The sequence below is a fragment of the Acyrthosiphon pisum genome, chromosome A2 (assembly GCF_005508785.2).
Source record: "Acyrthosiphon pisum isolate AL4f chromosome A2, pea_aphid_22Mar2018_4r6ur, whole genome shotgun sequence".
Classification (NCBI taxonomy): Eukaryota; Metazoa; Arthropoda; class Insecta; order Hemiptera; family Aphididae; genus Acyrthosiphon; species Acyrthosiphon pisum.
Window position 1 is genome coordinate 92,511,290 of NC_042495.1, and position 16,753 is coordinate 92,528,042.

At 29.1% G+C, this 16,753-nt stretch overlaps 1 protein-coding gene across 4 annotated transcripts in view; it reads left to right on the forward strand.

Annotated features, from left to right (window-relative positions):
• The first annotated feature begins 466 nt into the window (after window positions 1-466).
• LOC100159747 (C2 domain-containing protein 5) overlaps window positions 467-16,753 on the forward strand; it is a 16,799-nt gene continuing 512 nt past the window's right edge. Inside the window, exons 1-20 of one of the 4 annotated variants that reach the window (XM_001948454.5) lie at window positions 470-678; window positions 1,445-1,655; window positions 1,737-1,932; window positions 2,006-2,149; window positions 2,215-2,428; window positions 3,603-3,731; window positions 4,501-5,684; window positions 7,518-7,679; window positions 7,760-7,928; window positions 8,778-8,922; window positions 9,466-9,608; window positions 9,678-9,912; window positions 9,964-10,170; window positions 10,236-10,334; window positions 10,402-10,620; window positions 10,687-10,789; window positions 14,958-15,053; window positions 15,255-15,358; window positions 15,453-15,578; window positions 15,638-15,784. In XM_001948454.5, coding sequence (XP_001948489.4) covers window positions 1,479-1,655; window positions 1,737-1,932; window positions 2,006-2,149; window positions 2,215-2,428; window positions 3,603-3,731; window positions 4,501-5,684; window positions 7,518-7,679; window positions 7,760-7,928; window positions 8,778-8,922; window positions 9,466-9,608; window positions 9,678-9,912; window positions 9,964-10,170; window positions 10,236-10,334; window positions 10,402-10,620; window positions 10,687-10,789; window positions 14,958-15,053; window positions 15,255-15,358; window positions 15,453-15,578; window positions 15,638-15,784 — 3,999 coding nt within the window. In that variant the 5' untranslated portion in view covers window positions 470-678; window positions 1,445-1,478. Of the gene's footprint in view, window positions 679-1,444; window positions 1,656-1,736; window positions 1,933-2,005; window positions 2,150-2,214; window positions 2,429-3,602; window positions 3,732-4,500; window positions 5,685-7,517; window positions 7,680-7,759; window positions 7,929-8,777; window positions 8,923-9,465; window positions 9,609-9,677; window positions 9,913-9,963; window positions 10,171-10,235; window positions 10,335-10,401; window positions 10,621-10,686; window positions 10,790-12,171; window positions 12,412-14,957; window positions 15,054-15,254; window positions 15,359-15,452; window positions 15,579-15,637; window positions 15,785-16,753 lie in introns of those variants that run through there. The other 3 variants (XM_029490932.1, XM_008189913.3, XM_008189911.3) reach the window with 3 other exon arrangements.

The window sequence follows — 16,753 nt, forward strand, 5'->3', positions numbered from 1 at the left end:
CTACAATTTATTAGTGCGTAACATGGCAAAATTACGCTCAGCAGACAACGTTTAGCACTTTAGGCTTTAGGCCTTTAGCTCCGTTAGTTTAAGACTTAAACTGAATCGACCTATTATGAAACTTTATGGTAAGAACATTATCTGTGTTCGTAAAACGGTTTTTTACGATAGTTCAATTTTTTAGCAAGTTATGCTAAGGCTCTACATAGAATGGGTATGCTATGCCACCATTTTGCGACTCATTTATCAATGATAAAATGATAAAATAAAGGGGGAGAAATTCAAATTCACATAACATTATTAGTCGCAAAATGGCGGCGTAGCATACCTGTATCTATAGTGCCCTTATGCGTAAATTAAAAATGCTCCTAACTTAAAAACTGTATATCTTATGTTCGTGATGTTAAGTAACAGCTGTTTATTCTGTTATCTGTTATCTTTTAGTATCACAAAATAAATTATTCTGTGGATATCATTATTGTCCGTGGTTTAAACCGGTTCAAAATGTTCAATAATTAATTGATTAATTATTAATGTTCGATTCATGAGTTATTTTAAATGTTGATACTTTTGGTGTATAAGGTATTAATCTAATTTACTTATATGTTAATTTCAACTGTTAATTTACATCCAGAGTTGACCTCCATTGTAAAGCGTGTCATTAATATCCTAGAGGAGGTAATAATTATTCGATTTACACCTTATTATTTTTTTTATAATAATCCACTGCTATTAGCTTTTAGGAGTAATATTTTCTGATCATTGTAAATAGTTAGGTTTTCACAAACAATAATAAAAGAGTCCCAGGTTACTTTATAAAGCTACTGACTGGGAGTCTTTAAATGATTTTTGTGTATGTTTAATGATTCAATTTAAACAACATACCAATTTTATATATAGAATCTAATGCCTGCAGTCACAATTAATTCAACTATGATAACAAATCCATTTAGCATTCTGTTTCATACTACTCAAATCTCTACACGTTATCCATTTCCATTATAGGTTTTTTTTTATATCTCTTCTGAAATCTACTATTATTGTCTTTGTAATACTTAACAGTAGTGCCGAACATACATGTTAAAGAGGTATCATAAATATCCCAGTGGCTTTGGTAGGACACTATAATCCTAAATATATAAGAATGTATTCATGTCCTAATTTTATAAAGTAGCTAAGCATTTTTTAGTGTGGTCAGGTGAAAATTGTTTTTTTTTTATCCTTGTGATCTAAAAAGATTGGTGCCAATGATTCATACAATTTTATCACTAAAATCACTCTTAAGTCTTAACAGTTGATTCTCCATTAAAACATCTAATTTAAATAATATTTTTTTTTATTTAATATTTTTGAATATTTTTTTGTAATAAGTAATTATATACTATTTACTAATGTTTCATTTAGTTAATAAAACATTTTTGTATATTACACCATTGTTCAATAGTGGTATGCTGTAACTTATAACTAGTATTAAGAAGATGCCAGGAAAAGTAAAGGTGCGTGTAGTGGCTGGCCGAAATTTGCCAGTCATGGACCGATCAAGTGATACTACTGATGCTTACGTTGAAGTCAAGCTTGGAAGCACAACATATAAGACTGATGTTTGTAGGAAGTCATTAAACCCTCAATGGAATTCTGAGTGGTATAAATTTGAAGTGAGTATTATATATAATATAATATAATTATAAATTCTTGGTTTAAAAAGTTTTTTAATACGAATCTGTTTATGATATCAGTTAGATGATATAGAACTTCAAGATGAGCCTCTTCAAATTAGAATAATGGATCATGATACATATTCAGCTAATGATGCAATTGGAAAAGTATACTTTAATTTAAATCCATTACTTTTACCACAGCCAACAGTTGTTCAATTATCAGGTCAACAAATTTTAGCAGATACTTTGATTTCAAACCAGAGTCAGACAACAGGTACAAATTATACATACCTCCTGATACCTTTAGCGCATAAGCTATTTTTCTTAAACATACTGCATTGTTTTAGGGGGATCTGTGGTATCTGGATGGTTTCCGGTTTTTGATACAATGCATGGTATCCGAGGTGAAGTACATATCATTATAAAAGTAGAACTATTTTCAGACTTTAATAGATTTCGTCAATCTTCATGTGGAATTCAATTTTTTTACTGTTAGTATATATTTGAGAATAATATATTTATAAAATTGATTTTAAATTGATTTTTTATTTAACAGCTGGAGCGGGAATAACAGCACATACAGAATGGGTGCATGGCTTTGTTGAAGAATTAGTAGTTGAAGATGATCCTGAATATCAGTGGCTAGATAAAATTCGTACACCTCGTGCTACTAATGAAGCACGACAAACTATATTTCTAAAGCTTTCTAATGAAGTACAGAGACGTATAGGCTTAAAGGTTTTGGAGCTTGGAGCAAATGCTGTAATTGGGTTAGTTATTCTATTTTGCATTATGTTGAAAGTTGCAATGAATACCTACTCTAAAATTAAATGTATCAGACTCATTAAATATAATATTGGGGTTGGATATCTCAACATTCAGGTAATTTAATATTTAGGATTCCAAACGTTATGCTTAATTAACTATTAGTTATCAGTTTTTAATACTAAGACTGAATCATAAGAGTGGTTCTATTGGCGCTTTATGAATTATTTAATTTGCACGAAATGCAACAATCTCCATTAGGTAACCAAAATAATGGAGTCTTACAATTTACTGTACAAAGATAATGTACTATTTTTTAAATGTTATAGGTAATCTCTTTATATAATAATGAATGTTTGTTGTCTGTCTGTATGTGTGTCCTTTGTGCATTCCTAAACCATTCATTAGATCTCTAAGAAGAAGATAGGCTAATTTTAAAAGGGTGAATTAGAGGTCCAATCCGGGAAAGTGCTCATACAGGGATTTTGAGATTTATGATGGAAATGTTTGTTTGTAAATAGTTGCTATTGGTTTTAAATGTTATACTAAAAATAATTATTATTAAAGCGATACACTTGTTGACAAAGTGGCACTTCTATGTATTTTAGTACAGAATGTCTCAAGTTCAAACCACGGTTTCTGTGGATCAATTTTTTCCTTTTTTTTTATTATTCATTGAATTTTAGTACGATTAGGTTTGGATTTTCTATTAATCCGCTGTAGGTTGAATTAAGTAAAAATGACAAACTTGGTATAACTTTGATACTTTAGAGTTCTTACGTACAAACTACACGGGGTACGCAATCTACTGCCTACATATTACACGCCTTATGTAACCTATTGCACACCTGATAATAAACTGCTGCGAATCTCACCGAATTCTGTAGGGATGGCTATACATTAAAACCTAATATCATTTACACATAAACAGACATTACTTCCACAATGTGTTACACCAAAAAGTATTGAACAATCAGAATTTTTTTCGGGGCAACACCGGGTAACTTAGCAAGTTAAATATAAAAATTAATACCTACTATCCGTAAGAAAGATATCATTATTCCTTTTTATCAAAATGAAGTTATAAACTGTATATTAATACATGTTAATTGTGTAAAAAATATGTAAAAATAATATATTAAAAAATCATTCAGGTAATATCTATATTTTCTTTTTTAGCTATAATCAGTATTTTGATTTGGAAGGAGAATCTGGGATTGTTGTCCGTGGTATTGGAACTGCAGTTACATTAGTGCGACATTTGACATTACCATCAGTAAATTTAAATTTACAGCCAACAATTGACGAGTAAGTACATTATTTTTAAATTGTTATTTAAAAACTTAAATATTTTCTTCCTATATTACTTATTTAGTCGTGTTTATTATTTTATTTATGATATTATATGATTAAAAAAAAATGATAAGCATACAAATCTTATTTACCTTCTAATTTTTAATACTATTATGATTTAAATTTTTTCTTAATAAATAAAACAATAAATTACATTTTTACAAAAGTTGAAAAATGTAAAGTTGAAATTGTAAATATCATATATTAATGTATAATTTATTTTGATAAACAAATTTAAGCGTATGCAAAATTAAATGTAATGATTGCCTTTCTTATTTGCAATTATATTTTCAAAGAAAATATGTATCTATGTATATTGTATAATATTGTATACATTGATACTGACACAGTGGCGTGTAACATAGGGTCCAAGTGTTGCTCAGGCAACATCTTAAGTAAGGGTGGGTAATGTTAGATGAAAAAATAGGTCAATCTATAGGTCGGTTTAACAGTATTATGAGGGGTAGGTTTCCTAAAATTATTTTCGCAACACCAATTTTTTGTATGATACACGCCACTGTACTGACATGTTATTGATTGTCAATGAATCGTCAACAATATCACCATCTAGCTAAATATGTAATCTTAAAATATTTAAAATTTTCAAATAAATGTATGTAGCAGAAAAAAATACAGTCTACTACTAAATAAGTATTAGGTTATTGTAAGTACAATTTTCAAAACAATATTAATTATTCTCATTTTTGTTTTTATTTGTTTGAAGTTTGGATTTTCATAACTCATTTGTACAAACTGATAATATTAACCATACTAGTTCATTTATTAACAAAAATAAAAAATCCTATTCTTTTCGTAAAATGTCTCCCCATATTCTAAAATCAAACACTGTAGATTTTGCTGAACTGTCTAGTATGAAAAGCTTATTTAATCAAGAAGACATGCGTACATCAAAATTTAAAAGACAAAATAGATTTTTTAAAGCTATTACTTTTCAAAATTCTCAACAAAAAAACAAAAAAAAACAAATGTACTCTACTTCAGTAGAATCTGCTAGTTCATCATCAGATCACGATAGACATTATAATACTTGTAATTCAGCTTTAGCATTTTTAGCACAAGCTACTTTGGATTTTAATTCATCTTTTGACTTACCTTCCGAGTCTGAAGAAACACAACCCTACAATTCACGAAGTCCATTAACCAGACAACCTAGTGTTGATACAAATCATTCTAAATTATCTTTAGAATATTTGTTTCATCCTAATGATCAAGGAGAAAAAGCTGCACCTGATTTAATTTTACCTTCCTCTAGTTCATTAAATTCAATTTCTGATTCAACAGCAGAGTCAGAAATGGCTATTGGGTTTGAAGTCTCAAAACTTAATGTACGAGAGTCATCTCCTTGTATATCAGATAATCCTACTTATTACTCAGACTCTTCAGACTCCATTGATTCAGATTCAGTTGATATTGTGAGCACAAATTCAGAATCTTTATTTCAGGAGCCAAACACTCCTCCATTGTCAAGAATAGTATCTACAGACAGACCCAATACGCCTCCGATTTCTAAAATTATTTATCTAAGCAACATTAAACCTAGTTTTCTTAGTAGTTGTTTAACAGATGTATGTGCATCCAGAAGCGTGTCACCTTATAACTCTAGTAGTTTTAGTAATTCACAGAGTACAATTTTACACAACACGCCACCTTTGCCAATGGTTTCTAATTCTGATGTAGAATGTATAATTAACAATGAACCCAGTTTAATAAAACTCGAAGAAAATGTTTGTCCTGTTTTCTCTGATAATATAACTGCATCCGAGTGTTCTTCGCATGCTTTTAACTGTGATGACAGGAACGTCGAAACAGCCGAATCACCTAGCAAAGTTACACACCTTCCAATGCATCGAAGGTCATCAGACTCAGAAATCAATAATGCACCAAAAGGTAATATATATCTAGGGTCATTGTTTGGTTTTCCAATATATATATATGGGTGTTTATGTATATTGTATAGATATATTATTTGTATTAATTGTTTTCTATGATAATTATTACAGTCTTACAAAAACTCATAATTTTTTGAATTTTTTTTATGTCATTGTTTTTAAAATGTAAAGTCTTTAACTAGATTTATATTTATTTGTATGATTTATATTTTATCTATTAAAAAAAAAAAAAAATGTTTTATTAATATATTTTTTTATCTATTACAATACCTATGCTATTTGTTTGTCATAAATACACTTTTATTTAATCATAATAAAATTATTTAAACTGTTTCAAGATGAAGATGATGCATGATGCATGATAACTATACTTTGTATGAAATGAAGTTCACAATTATTTATATTTTATACATCTTAACTCATGATTCATGACAAATTTATTTCACAAATTCTTATATTTTTATTATTTAAATATAATAGGCACTTACTAACTATTAAAATTAAAACTTAATAAATATATAAAATAATTTTTTTCAGTCACGAGAACATTTTTTGTATTCAGGTAAGAACAATAATATGTTGTGTGTACATTTTCTTCATTATGCACTATTCATCGGTGGTATTAGAAATTCTTTCTGTCCAAAATGTTCAATATTACGATCTCTTAACTTTTTCTCTATGCCATTCAGTAGGTTCTTCATCTAAGTTTAATATATTTTAATTTTTAATTATTTGTTAACCTTTAAATTTTGTTATCATGGCTAATAAATAATAACCATTTTTATGTAAGGTATAAACTATATAAATAATTGCTGCCTCTCTAAATACGCCTCGGTTAATTATTTTATACAGTATACACTTTTTTAAATAATTTTTATCCTAAGATTATTGTTGGGTCTGTAAAAAAAGATTCATAAAAAAAAAATTAGTATACTGTATCCCAATATACATTCTACGTAGTCTGTAGTCTGTTGTATTGTACTATATCTTGGTGAATTATACATTCTGATTATTTCTTACTATTAATTCTTACTTTCATACATCACTTATTATACATTTACACTTCACATAGGTTTGGTTAATAATCAACTAATAAATATACAACATGAGTATGGTAGTTAGGATTTTGTGTAGTGCATGGTGGTGGAGGGTGAATAATTTGTATTCTACACTACACTAAGGGCGTATTATAAAGGGGAGGCGGCATAAATAAAAAATTCAAATTATACATGGTTATAAGTTATCTCATATTTTACATCTCAAAATAATCTAATAAAAAAGTATAAAATACGGTGAATGGGTGGGACACGGACCCCCTTAAATATGTCCCAGACTACACAAATGTATAGAATAAAATATGATATTGATACAATTTATTGCATAATCCTCCACAGTTACACATTAATTATTTAACTATTGAAGGCTCTTTTTACCAAAGAAATATGTCCATACTTATAAACATAAATACAAATACATGAGAAAATCAATAGTACATATCCATGCATCATTCTGAACTATAAATATATAATAAAATCATTTTATATTATAATTTCATTTACAAAATAAGGTTGAAAAAATATATTCTAAATGATTTTTATATTTATTACAATATAAAGTATTAAAATATGATAATCACATATTTCACTAATACAGTATAACCAGAACAATTTTAATAAGTATAGTTATAAACAATTTAGTAAATATTGTATACATGAATGTCGAATGATTATATTTAGTAAAAGACAAGCACGCATAATAAAATTATTTACAATGTTATAATATATATCAATTGTTTATAACTTATATTAAAAATAAATGAATACATTTTAAGGTAATAGTTTAACGGGAAGTGGAAGTTCAACAGTTAGTTCACATCGATCACACGGACACACAATGTTTCATCGCTCAATTTTAAGTAAAGACACATTGGATGCCATGGAATATCCATTTCTTACAATGACCAAATATCCTCCCGGTTTTGTTGTTCATTTAGGTTAGTGAATAGTTTTAAATTAAATTACTAAATAATCATTTTTTTAAACTATAAAGTAATTTAATAAAAAAAATATTTAGGTGGTATGGTAAATGCAAAGTCAGTTAAACTGCTTGAACGCATGTCCAACATGGAAGAACCAGAAAGTAGAGACTCCTGGTGGAGTGAATTAAGACTTGAAATGAGATCACACGCAAGAGCATTGTCTTGTAATGTAATTTTGGGTTATTCTGAACATACTTCAATATGGTATATACTATATAAGATTATTAATATGCAATTAAGTAATTGATATATTTTCATTTGGCTTGTAACATAATTATTTAATTTTTTCATTAATGAAGTTTAATATTCAAGTACTATTGTAACAGATAGTCTAAACAAAAATTGAGTAAAAAGAAAGTATATTTAATATAGCAATAGCATTAAGTATATTTAATTGAGGTTAAAAATCCTAGTAACAATATTAAATATTTAGTAGAAACTATTGAAGTACTTAGTGTCAGTGTGGTTAGTGGTCCTATTTTCAACGGTAACTGAATAGTAATTTTTATATGTTAGGTGTATAACTTAGTTATTTTTTTATTTTTATTTTTATTAATATTAAGCATTGACAACTATGGCCATTAGGCTTTTGTAAGGGGGTTGCAGTTGGTTAAGAAACACGTGAGCATGTAAGGCGAGAATTTGTCACTAAAAGCCTAGATGGTCACCCATCCAGGAGCTAGTGACATTGGATGATGCTTGACTGCGGCTAACTACCGCGCCACACTAGGTCTCCACTTAGTTATTGTATATACTATTAATCAGGCCCATCACTAGAGCAAAAGTAAGTCATGTGTTGCTTTAGGGCAGCATTCAGTTTAAAAGAAATTAAAACGGTGAAGAAGAGTGGCATTAAAATGTTTGTTTTAGGGGGGGGGGAGGAAATATCTAATGACGGGACTGCTATTAATCAATATTTATAAATAATACATAAATATTAAATATTTGGTACCTACTATTTTAAGTTTAAATTCTACATATTCCAATGAAGAAGCAATCAAAATGTTATAATTTATTTTATTAAAACAACATATTGTTATAATTTTTGTACAGTGATGATGTCTGTGTGTTGAGTGCAATGGGAACAGCTGCAGTTGTAAACCTTATGCCATCAGTAAATCCAGGTGGATATTTTTCTGGAATTTATCCCAGTGCACCTCTTGCAGATATACCAGAACCTTCAATCTCAAGTACATATGTGAGTTAATAGAAAATTACTTCTAAAAGATAACTACTAAATTAAAACTAATGATGGTAAAATAATAAAAAAAGTAAGCAACAAATATTTTTAAAGATTGTTTGAATACATTTGTTTTATTTATTTTTAATAAGTTACGCTTGAGATATTTTTTTTAGTTATTAGATGCTGTTAGTTTCATGTTTTTTCTAGTAGCCTATATTCTATAACCAAAGATTTTCAAATTGATTCATATTGTGCAAAATAAACATGAGAAATTGTAATATTATATTTAGTTTATTTTTGTCTATTTTAGCTTATTTCATTTTTTACATCTGGTTTTGTGTACATTATACAATATACATGTATGTTGTATATTATATTTTTGTTGAAAAAATAAGGTAACAATCATTGTATTACTTATGTAATCAGTGATCACCATTGGACAATATTTTTTCTTGTTTATTTTTAGTTTTTAGTGCTCTTAAAAATTTTATGTTTTCATATTATAAACAATATTTTATTATTTTATTAGAATCATTAAACTTCAAAATTTATTTTTAGTCATGTAACAGTAGAACTCATAAACACTCTTCAAGTACTAGTCATGAAAAATTGGATTCTTTACCATGTTCTATTTGTCACATACCATATAATGAGCATAGTGTACCATTTTCTATGAATATGAAGTATTGTTCTACATGCAAGTAAGAAACTTAACTTAAGATTTGTTTTGAGTCTTATTAATTCAATATTATAATTTTGTGTACATCTAGGCGATATAAAGTACCACATATACTTTTATCGTCATTGGAACCTATGGAAAGACTTACTATTCGTGGTACTGGAACTCTATTACAAACATTTGTTTGCCGTAATAAACGTGAACTTAAAGGAGAGATGAACGCTAAAGAAATATCAGATGGATTACCATTTCTTGAATATGAACTGCATAGTCAGTTATTGAATAAATTACGAGTGAAAGGAATGAATGCCATTTTTGGACTTAAAGTAAATAAGTTGCAATAATTTTGGTAGGTTGATAATTCTTCATTTGTTTAGATTCAAGTTTGTCTTGGTGAACGAGTGGTGTCTTTGCATGCTACTGGTACTGCTATGTACATTACTTGTTTGCCTGAACCACCACTACCATTAGTAAAAGCTGGTAAATCTTGGGCTCACCCAGATCAACAACAAGTATTACGTGCTCAAAAGTTACTTAACGAGGCTGTGGTTAATAATAGACAACACTATCATCTTATTCAAAAAGTAATAATATTGGTATATAACTACTATGATATAACAACATGTAATTATTATTACTTTATTCATAGGAAGATGAATCTGAAAATATGTCTTTTAACAGTACCGGAAAAACTACTTTACCTGATATAAACTTAAGTTATGGAAATAGAGACACGTGTATTTTAGAAGTATAAATTATCTTGAGCATATTTTTTGAAGTTAACAAATAATAATTCAACTCATTTTTGTTTTTAGATGGATGACGCAGAGGATTTAGATGTAGTATCTCAATTGTTAGAGCCTACTCCTCCAGGTTCATTTTTACTATCCAATACCGATGTTCTTCCCGGAACTGGTTCAGAAGTTTTCCCTATGGAACCAGTGTGTAATTTGCAAATGTTTACTCAAGTTTGGCGATCTAAAGCACATTACACCAATGGAAACTTTGACAAACAACTTCAACGAATGCTTCAAGTAACCCATATTTGCTATAAAAACCAACAGAAAAATATCTGCATAATATACATTTAAAATTTTTAGGGATTATTTTTCAAACTTAGGAGGATGACACCATGTGGACTGGGAAAACTATCATTTAAGATTGATATTCCAGAACCAGATGAATTGCAAATATCAATTGTTGGTTAGTTATCTTTATTTTCTCATTAGCCAGCAAGGCATTCGTGTAGCAGGTGATTTACTACCTCTTTTTAGGTGTATCAGGTGTTCTACCGTATTTTACAAGGTGTAGTTGGTGATCTACAATTATTATTACCTATTATTATATTATATTATACTATTATTATAGGCACATTTTCACAGACTGTAGTGGGACAGTATTGCGATAACGATTAATGACATTTACAATATGACAATGAGTCATTAGCAATGTTGCTGGATAGGTTAGTTTCAAATTGTTCGTTGGTCGGTGTTTGTCTATAATGCTTGCGTCTGAATTTTATAAAATAATTGTTGGTGAAAAATCTACTGTACATTTTTTACAACTTTACAATTTACTTCCAAATAACAGTGAAACGCAAAATCGTAAAAAATATGATTCAGAAACAAATATTGTGATCAGAAAAAAACGACTGGCTTCTGGTGAACTATGTGAGTACCAAAGTTTAAGATGCGATAAAAAAGGATGCCAAACATTCCAGTCTCTGCATCAAGACAATACATTTTTTACTTAATTCGAATAATAAATGTAATTCTAAATTGTCGCTGGGACAAATTTTAGAGTTAGTTTTTTACTGGTTGGAAGACATGAGCATTGTAAACGTTTGTTGGCTTACTGGTCGTTCTAATTAATCAGTGGTAGACTGGTACAATTTATGCCGCAATGTGTGTTGGTGAAACGCGGCATGATGGTTTTCTTGTTGTTGAATGTTGAGATAGAGCTACACTTTTTCTAATAATTGAAAAAGAAATACTTCCAGGAATAACAATTATGTCAGATGAATGGAAACCATATACAATTTTACAAAATACAGATTATAATCACTTCAGTGTCGCCGAGTACGCACTTAAGGTGGTTCAAATGAACCACCTAAAATGGTGGGTGGGTGGGGACCGGGTGGATGGGTAAAAAATTATCCAGGATAATTAATACTATTACTTAAGTAAGTAGGTACTAGGTACTTACACAAGTACCAGTTATGTATTACTTAGGTAATGCATTATTACAGTAGATATTGTAGTAGGTACCTACTCAATAACCAGGTTACTAATATGCCCATAAGCGCAAATAGCGTTTGGGATTTGGGGGCCTAAAGCCTTACTTTGATAATATTGAATAAGCTTAAAACAAAATATAGGAAATGTTTGGGAGTGATATGGACTTTTTTTTGGGAGGGGGTATCCCCTAAATCCCCCCCTCCCCTATCTGAGTGAATTGCGCATATGAATATACCTGTGTGGTTGTATACCTCTAACAAATTTCTATTACAGTGTAATAATTTTATGTGATTATTTAAAATTGATTGAATCTAAAATTATCTCAAAACCCAAAATTCTTGTTTACAGAGCATTTTCCCTGCGTTATACAGTATACACGGTCCTTTAAATCGCTTATAATCTACAAGTATCCAGCAGTATCTAGCACAAAACCATTAAACATTTTCGATTGAGAACAACAATTTCTCATGAACATTAAAAACAATTGTTGATTATTTCCAATGAGTCTGATATTGATGCAAATCAGATCATGGATGTGTTTGCGAATACTACATATTATTATGCATTAACGGACATATAAACTAATTTTGGAAAAACTTTATTTTAACATGAAATATTGAATTTTAATATTTTTTTTATACCAGATGTATCTCGGTTTTAGTGTACCTCAATTCAAGAGCAAATCGACGCGGGCGTTGGCGTACCCAGTGGCGGGTCTACATACGGGGCAATATGGAGCAGGTGCCCCAGGGCGCCAAGTCTAAAAAGGCGCTTAATAGACCAATAGGTTGACTCTATTTTCAAACAAAATTTCTGAAAAGCTATAACCAAAAATGAAACAAACGGAATTTTTTTGCATTTAAATATATTGGAAAATGCGATTTTAGTTTTATTCTGGGATGATGTGCTTGAACGATTTAACCTTACAAACAAGAAACTTCAGTCCATTTCAATAGATTTAATAACCGTATCAAATGTATTAGTTCTCTGATCAATTAGGTATGTCAAACAGTTGAGAAGTACAAGTATATTTGAACAATATAAAAAAAAAAGCATTATTATTATCAAATGTTAAGAATTATCATTAAAATAGAAAAAAGAAAAAAGAAAAGAAAACTTGCTCATGATGAAACAAGGATAAATGAAATAGTTCAAAATTCTAGAACTAAATACTTATATTGAAATTGTTGATCACTTAACATCCGAATTAGAGAAAAAATTGCATACGATAAAATAAATAATAATTTTGGATTTTTGTTTAACTTAACTAAATTGTTGAAACTGACCAATTGTGCTAATTTATTACATAAAATGTATAAAACTGACCTACCTATATAATTAATACTAATACTATTCATTTGCAAATGAAATGTTTCCATTTTAAAGGCTATTTAATATCAAAATCAAAAACTGAACCCATGACTATACATGAAATGCAACAATTTATCATTGAAAATAAAGTCCAAGAGGTTTTTCCACATATAGAAATTGCAACCAGGATGTTATTAAGTATTTCAGCAAGTAACTGTTCTGCTGAAAGGTCATTTTCTGCATTGAAACGCATTAAAAACTATTTAAGATCTAAATCAAATGAAGAATTGCTAAATGATTACGCCATATTACATGTTGAAGCTGAGTTAGTAAAAACCATTGAGTTTGATGAAGTGATTGAGAAGTTTGCTTCAACAAAAGCCAGAAAAAAAATGCATATACTTTAAGGTTATGATAAAATATTTATGTGTACCTATATATTAATTTATAAATGTATGTTTCTATCGTTCATTATAAGTTACTGATAGTCATTTTTTGAAAACATTTTAAAAAAAGATATCCATATAGGCACAACTGCAGTCAAAATATTGGCGGTCCGTCCAGACATCCAGTTGAAATATTTTATACAAAGTGGTGGGGGGGAGGGCGCCAAAAAAAAATGCCCCATGGTGAAAAAATGCTTAATCCACCACCAGGCGTACCTCGCTATTTGTAAAATAATTCGAAAGATATGGTTAACCACAAGTTGCTAATTGGATTTACCACTTGGCTATATGTGGTTTGGTGTTTTAAATATTTTCTTCCGTTTTTGAATGATGAATTGGGTGGGTGGGTAGGTGGTTGGGTGAGCTTTGGTTAGAATTGAACCACCTTATTTTACTGAACTCGGCGCCACTGAATCACTTGACTGTAAACCATTCTAAAAATGTTGTCGATCTGCTAACAGGAGCCAACACCCAGGTAATAGAATGCATTTGGTCACATCTTAAAGTGAATATACTTCAAAAAATGTATGGCACTACATTGGAACTTTTATCTCGTCATCTGATTGAAGCATGGTGGAGATCAGTTAATCCTTAAATGAAAAAAAATACTTATTTAAAATGATACTAAAAATGTTAACTGTAATTGAAATTATTATTATATTTGGCTAATTTTATTTTTATTTTTATATTTGACAAATATTTGTATGATATAACGTACTTGTAATAAAAATATAATGTGTTTTTATACTTTTAAAACTTAGATCACTTGGCCTGAATTCGCAGATTCCCCCCCCCCCCACGTGGTAGATCACCTGCTAATATCTAGCAATATCAATATTTTAGGTTGCTACCTGGTGTTAGTCAATTTATAGTTTGTACTATGGATTTAAGCTCTTAGTAGTGGTTCTGGTATTTTTTTTCAGGGAGTTTATTCCCTTCCCCCAACCAAACACATTGTGGCCGGGTTTTGATACATAATAATTAGATGAGTTGACAAGTATATCAACTACCATTATATCAATAAGATGGCATTTTGATGATGTACGTCATTATTAGATACAGTGGATTCCACGTAATGTGTGCACCGGTTAATATAGGCATCTGTGGAATACGTGCAAAATGGTCTAGTCCCAATTCTTATATATACTGATTACTAACTAACTAATTTCGGTTTATATTGGCAACTGCTTAATCTGGGAAAATGAGTTTGGTCCCAACGTGTCCACATTAAGCGGAATCCTCTGTAATTGGTAGCTGAATAAGTACTTTTAGCTAATTATCAAAAAAATTGAGGCTATAATTGCAAAATGGACACTATCAGACAAATCAAACATCAATAATATAATTAATTAAATATTAGTTGAATTTTCATTTTAGGTATGGCATTAGGTCTTGGCGAATCTGACAAAACAACTGCCAAACAAATTTTAAGACGAAGACAGTTACCTTTAAAAGATTTTGAGCAAAAAACCGGTAAGTCTACAATTTATTATACCATTATCTTACGATAAATAAATTATTACCATACAATAAGTAAATAAAATCATATCAAATAATACAATTTATTATTGGTTATCCTTATTTTTTATTGACTTAATCAATGTATTTACTTAATTATAAATATTTTTCAATTTTTTAAGGCTATATTTTTATTTTATAATTTGTTTTGTATAGAAGAACTTATTTTTAAGTTAGAAGAAGATATTTCATTAGGTCACGGGGAAAAAAAAGTAAGAAAATTTGAACGAGCACCTCGTCCGAATAGACTGTCGACACATGTAAGTTAACATTTCCTAAAATGTATCAATACACTAATTTATTTATTTTTAAATAAGTTTTATACATTTTACGTAACGTGTGATATAATTACAGGCTGCTCCAAAAGATAGATATGGTGTGGATATTACACCAATGACTTACATACCTGGTGCCAAGATTGAACGATATTTAGGAAATTTAAATTTTTTTTTTATACGTGAAAGCACATGTATTAGAGAGGTAAAAAGATACATGATTAAGTAATTGCATTTTTTATAATTAATAAATTTATAATTTAGAGTGGTGGTCTAAGTGGCTTTGTTCATTGTTTTGTTGCCGAAGTAATGGCAATAGTACGTGCACATGTAACCGCACTTGGTGGAAATGCAATGGTAGCTTACTTTATGAATGAATGTATCTTGCTTAATAATCCTCATAAAAATCAAGTAAGTTGTATAGACCAATGATAATAACTAGGATTCGGGACTTGTTGCACTAAGAATTATCAAAATATGCTTAAACATATGCAGCTAAATTTTGTATTATTTTTGAAAAATACATAATACAATAAATACATAATATAACATATTACAATTTTAGAAATAAAAACTCAAAAATAAGTAAGTGCATAATTAATATAATAAAAATAATTTCTATTCTGATTTTACTAATTCTAATACATATAGATTTATTGATTTATTAATTAATACAGACATTATAAGTGCATGTTGTGGTCATTTTTAAACTATAGTGAAATAAATCAACTTGATCCTTAAGAATACTGGCACATGTACTAGGTTAAGAAATAGCAAATAATGTGAAATGCGAACAGCCTGAAAAACGAACACGTATCTTCGTACAATCTAGAATGTAGATGTTGATTAGTTTTACCACAGTTTTGACACAAAGAGACTCATAAAATCTTACGTACCTACGTACCATACCTATAAGCGCAAATAGGAGAGTGGTTTAGGTGCAAGCCTCCACCAATAATTTTAACCCCTCAACATTTTCTAAAAATTTTTTTGGCTTATTGAATAGGGCTTCAAGGATGATCCCTGAAGGATCAGCTTCCTCAAATCTCAAGAGGTATTGCCTATTTGCACCTATGCTACCTACCAGAACATAATTTATTTAAATAAATATTTTTCAATAATATACAAATTTGATTTTTCCTGACAATTTTACTTACATAAAAAAAAAATATGAAATATGCTAAAAATTACTCAAATATGTATTTTTCCTAAAATATAACAAAATATGCAAGTACAAACTTTTGTATTTAATTTCTTCATTTCATAAAACAAATTTATAACTTACCTAAAATAATCTACGACCACTATAAAAAAAACATGCAAATACAAGAAGTCCCGAACCCTATTTCTACGGTGTCTAAATAAAAAAAAGAATCCTCT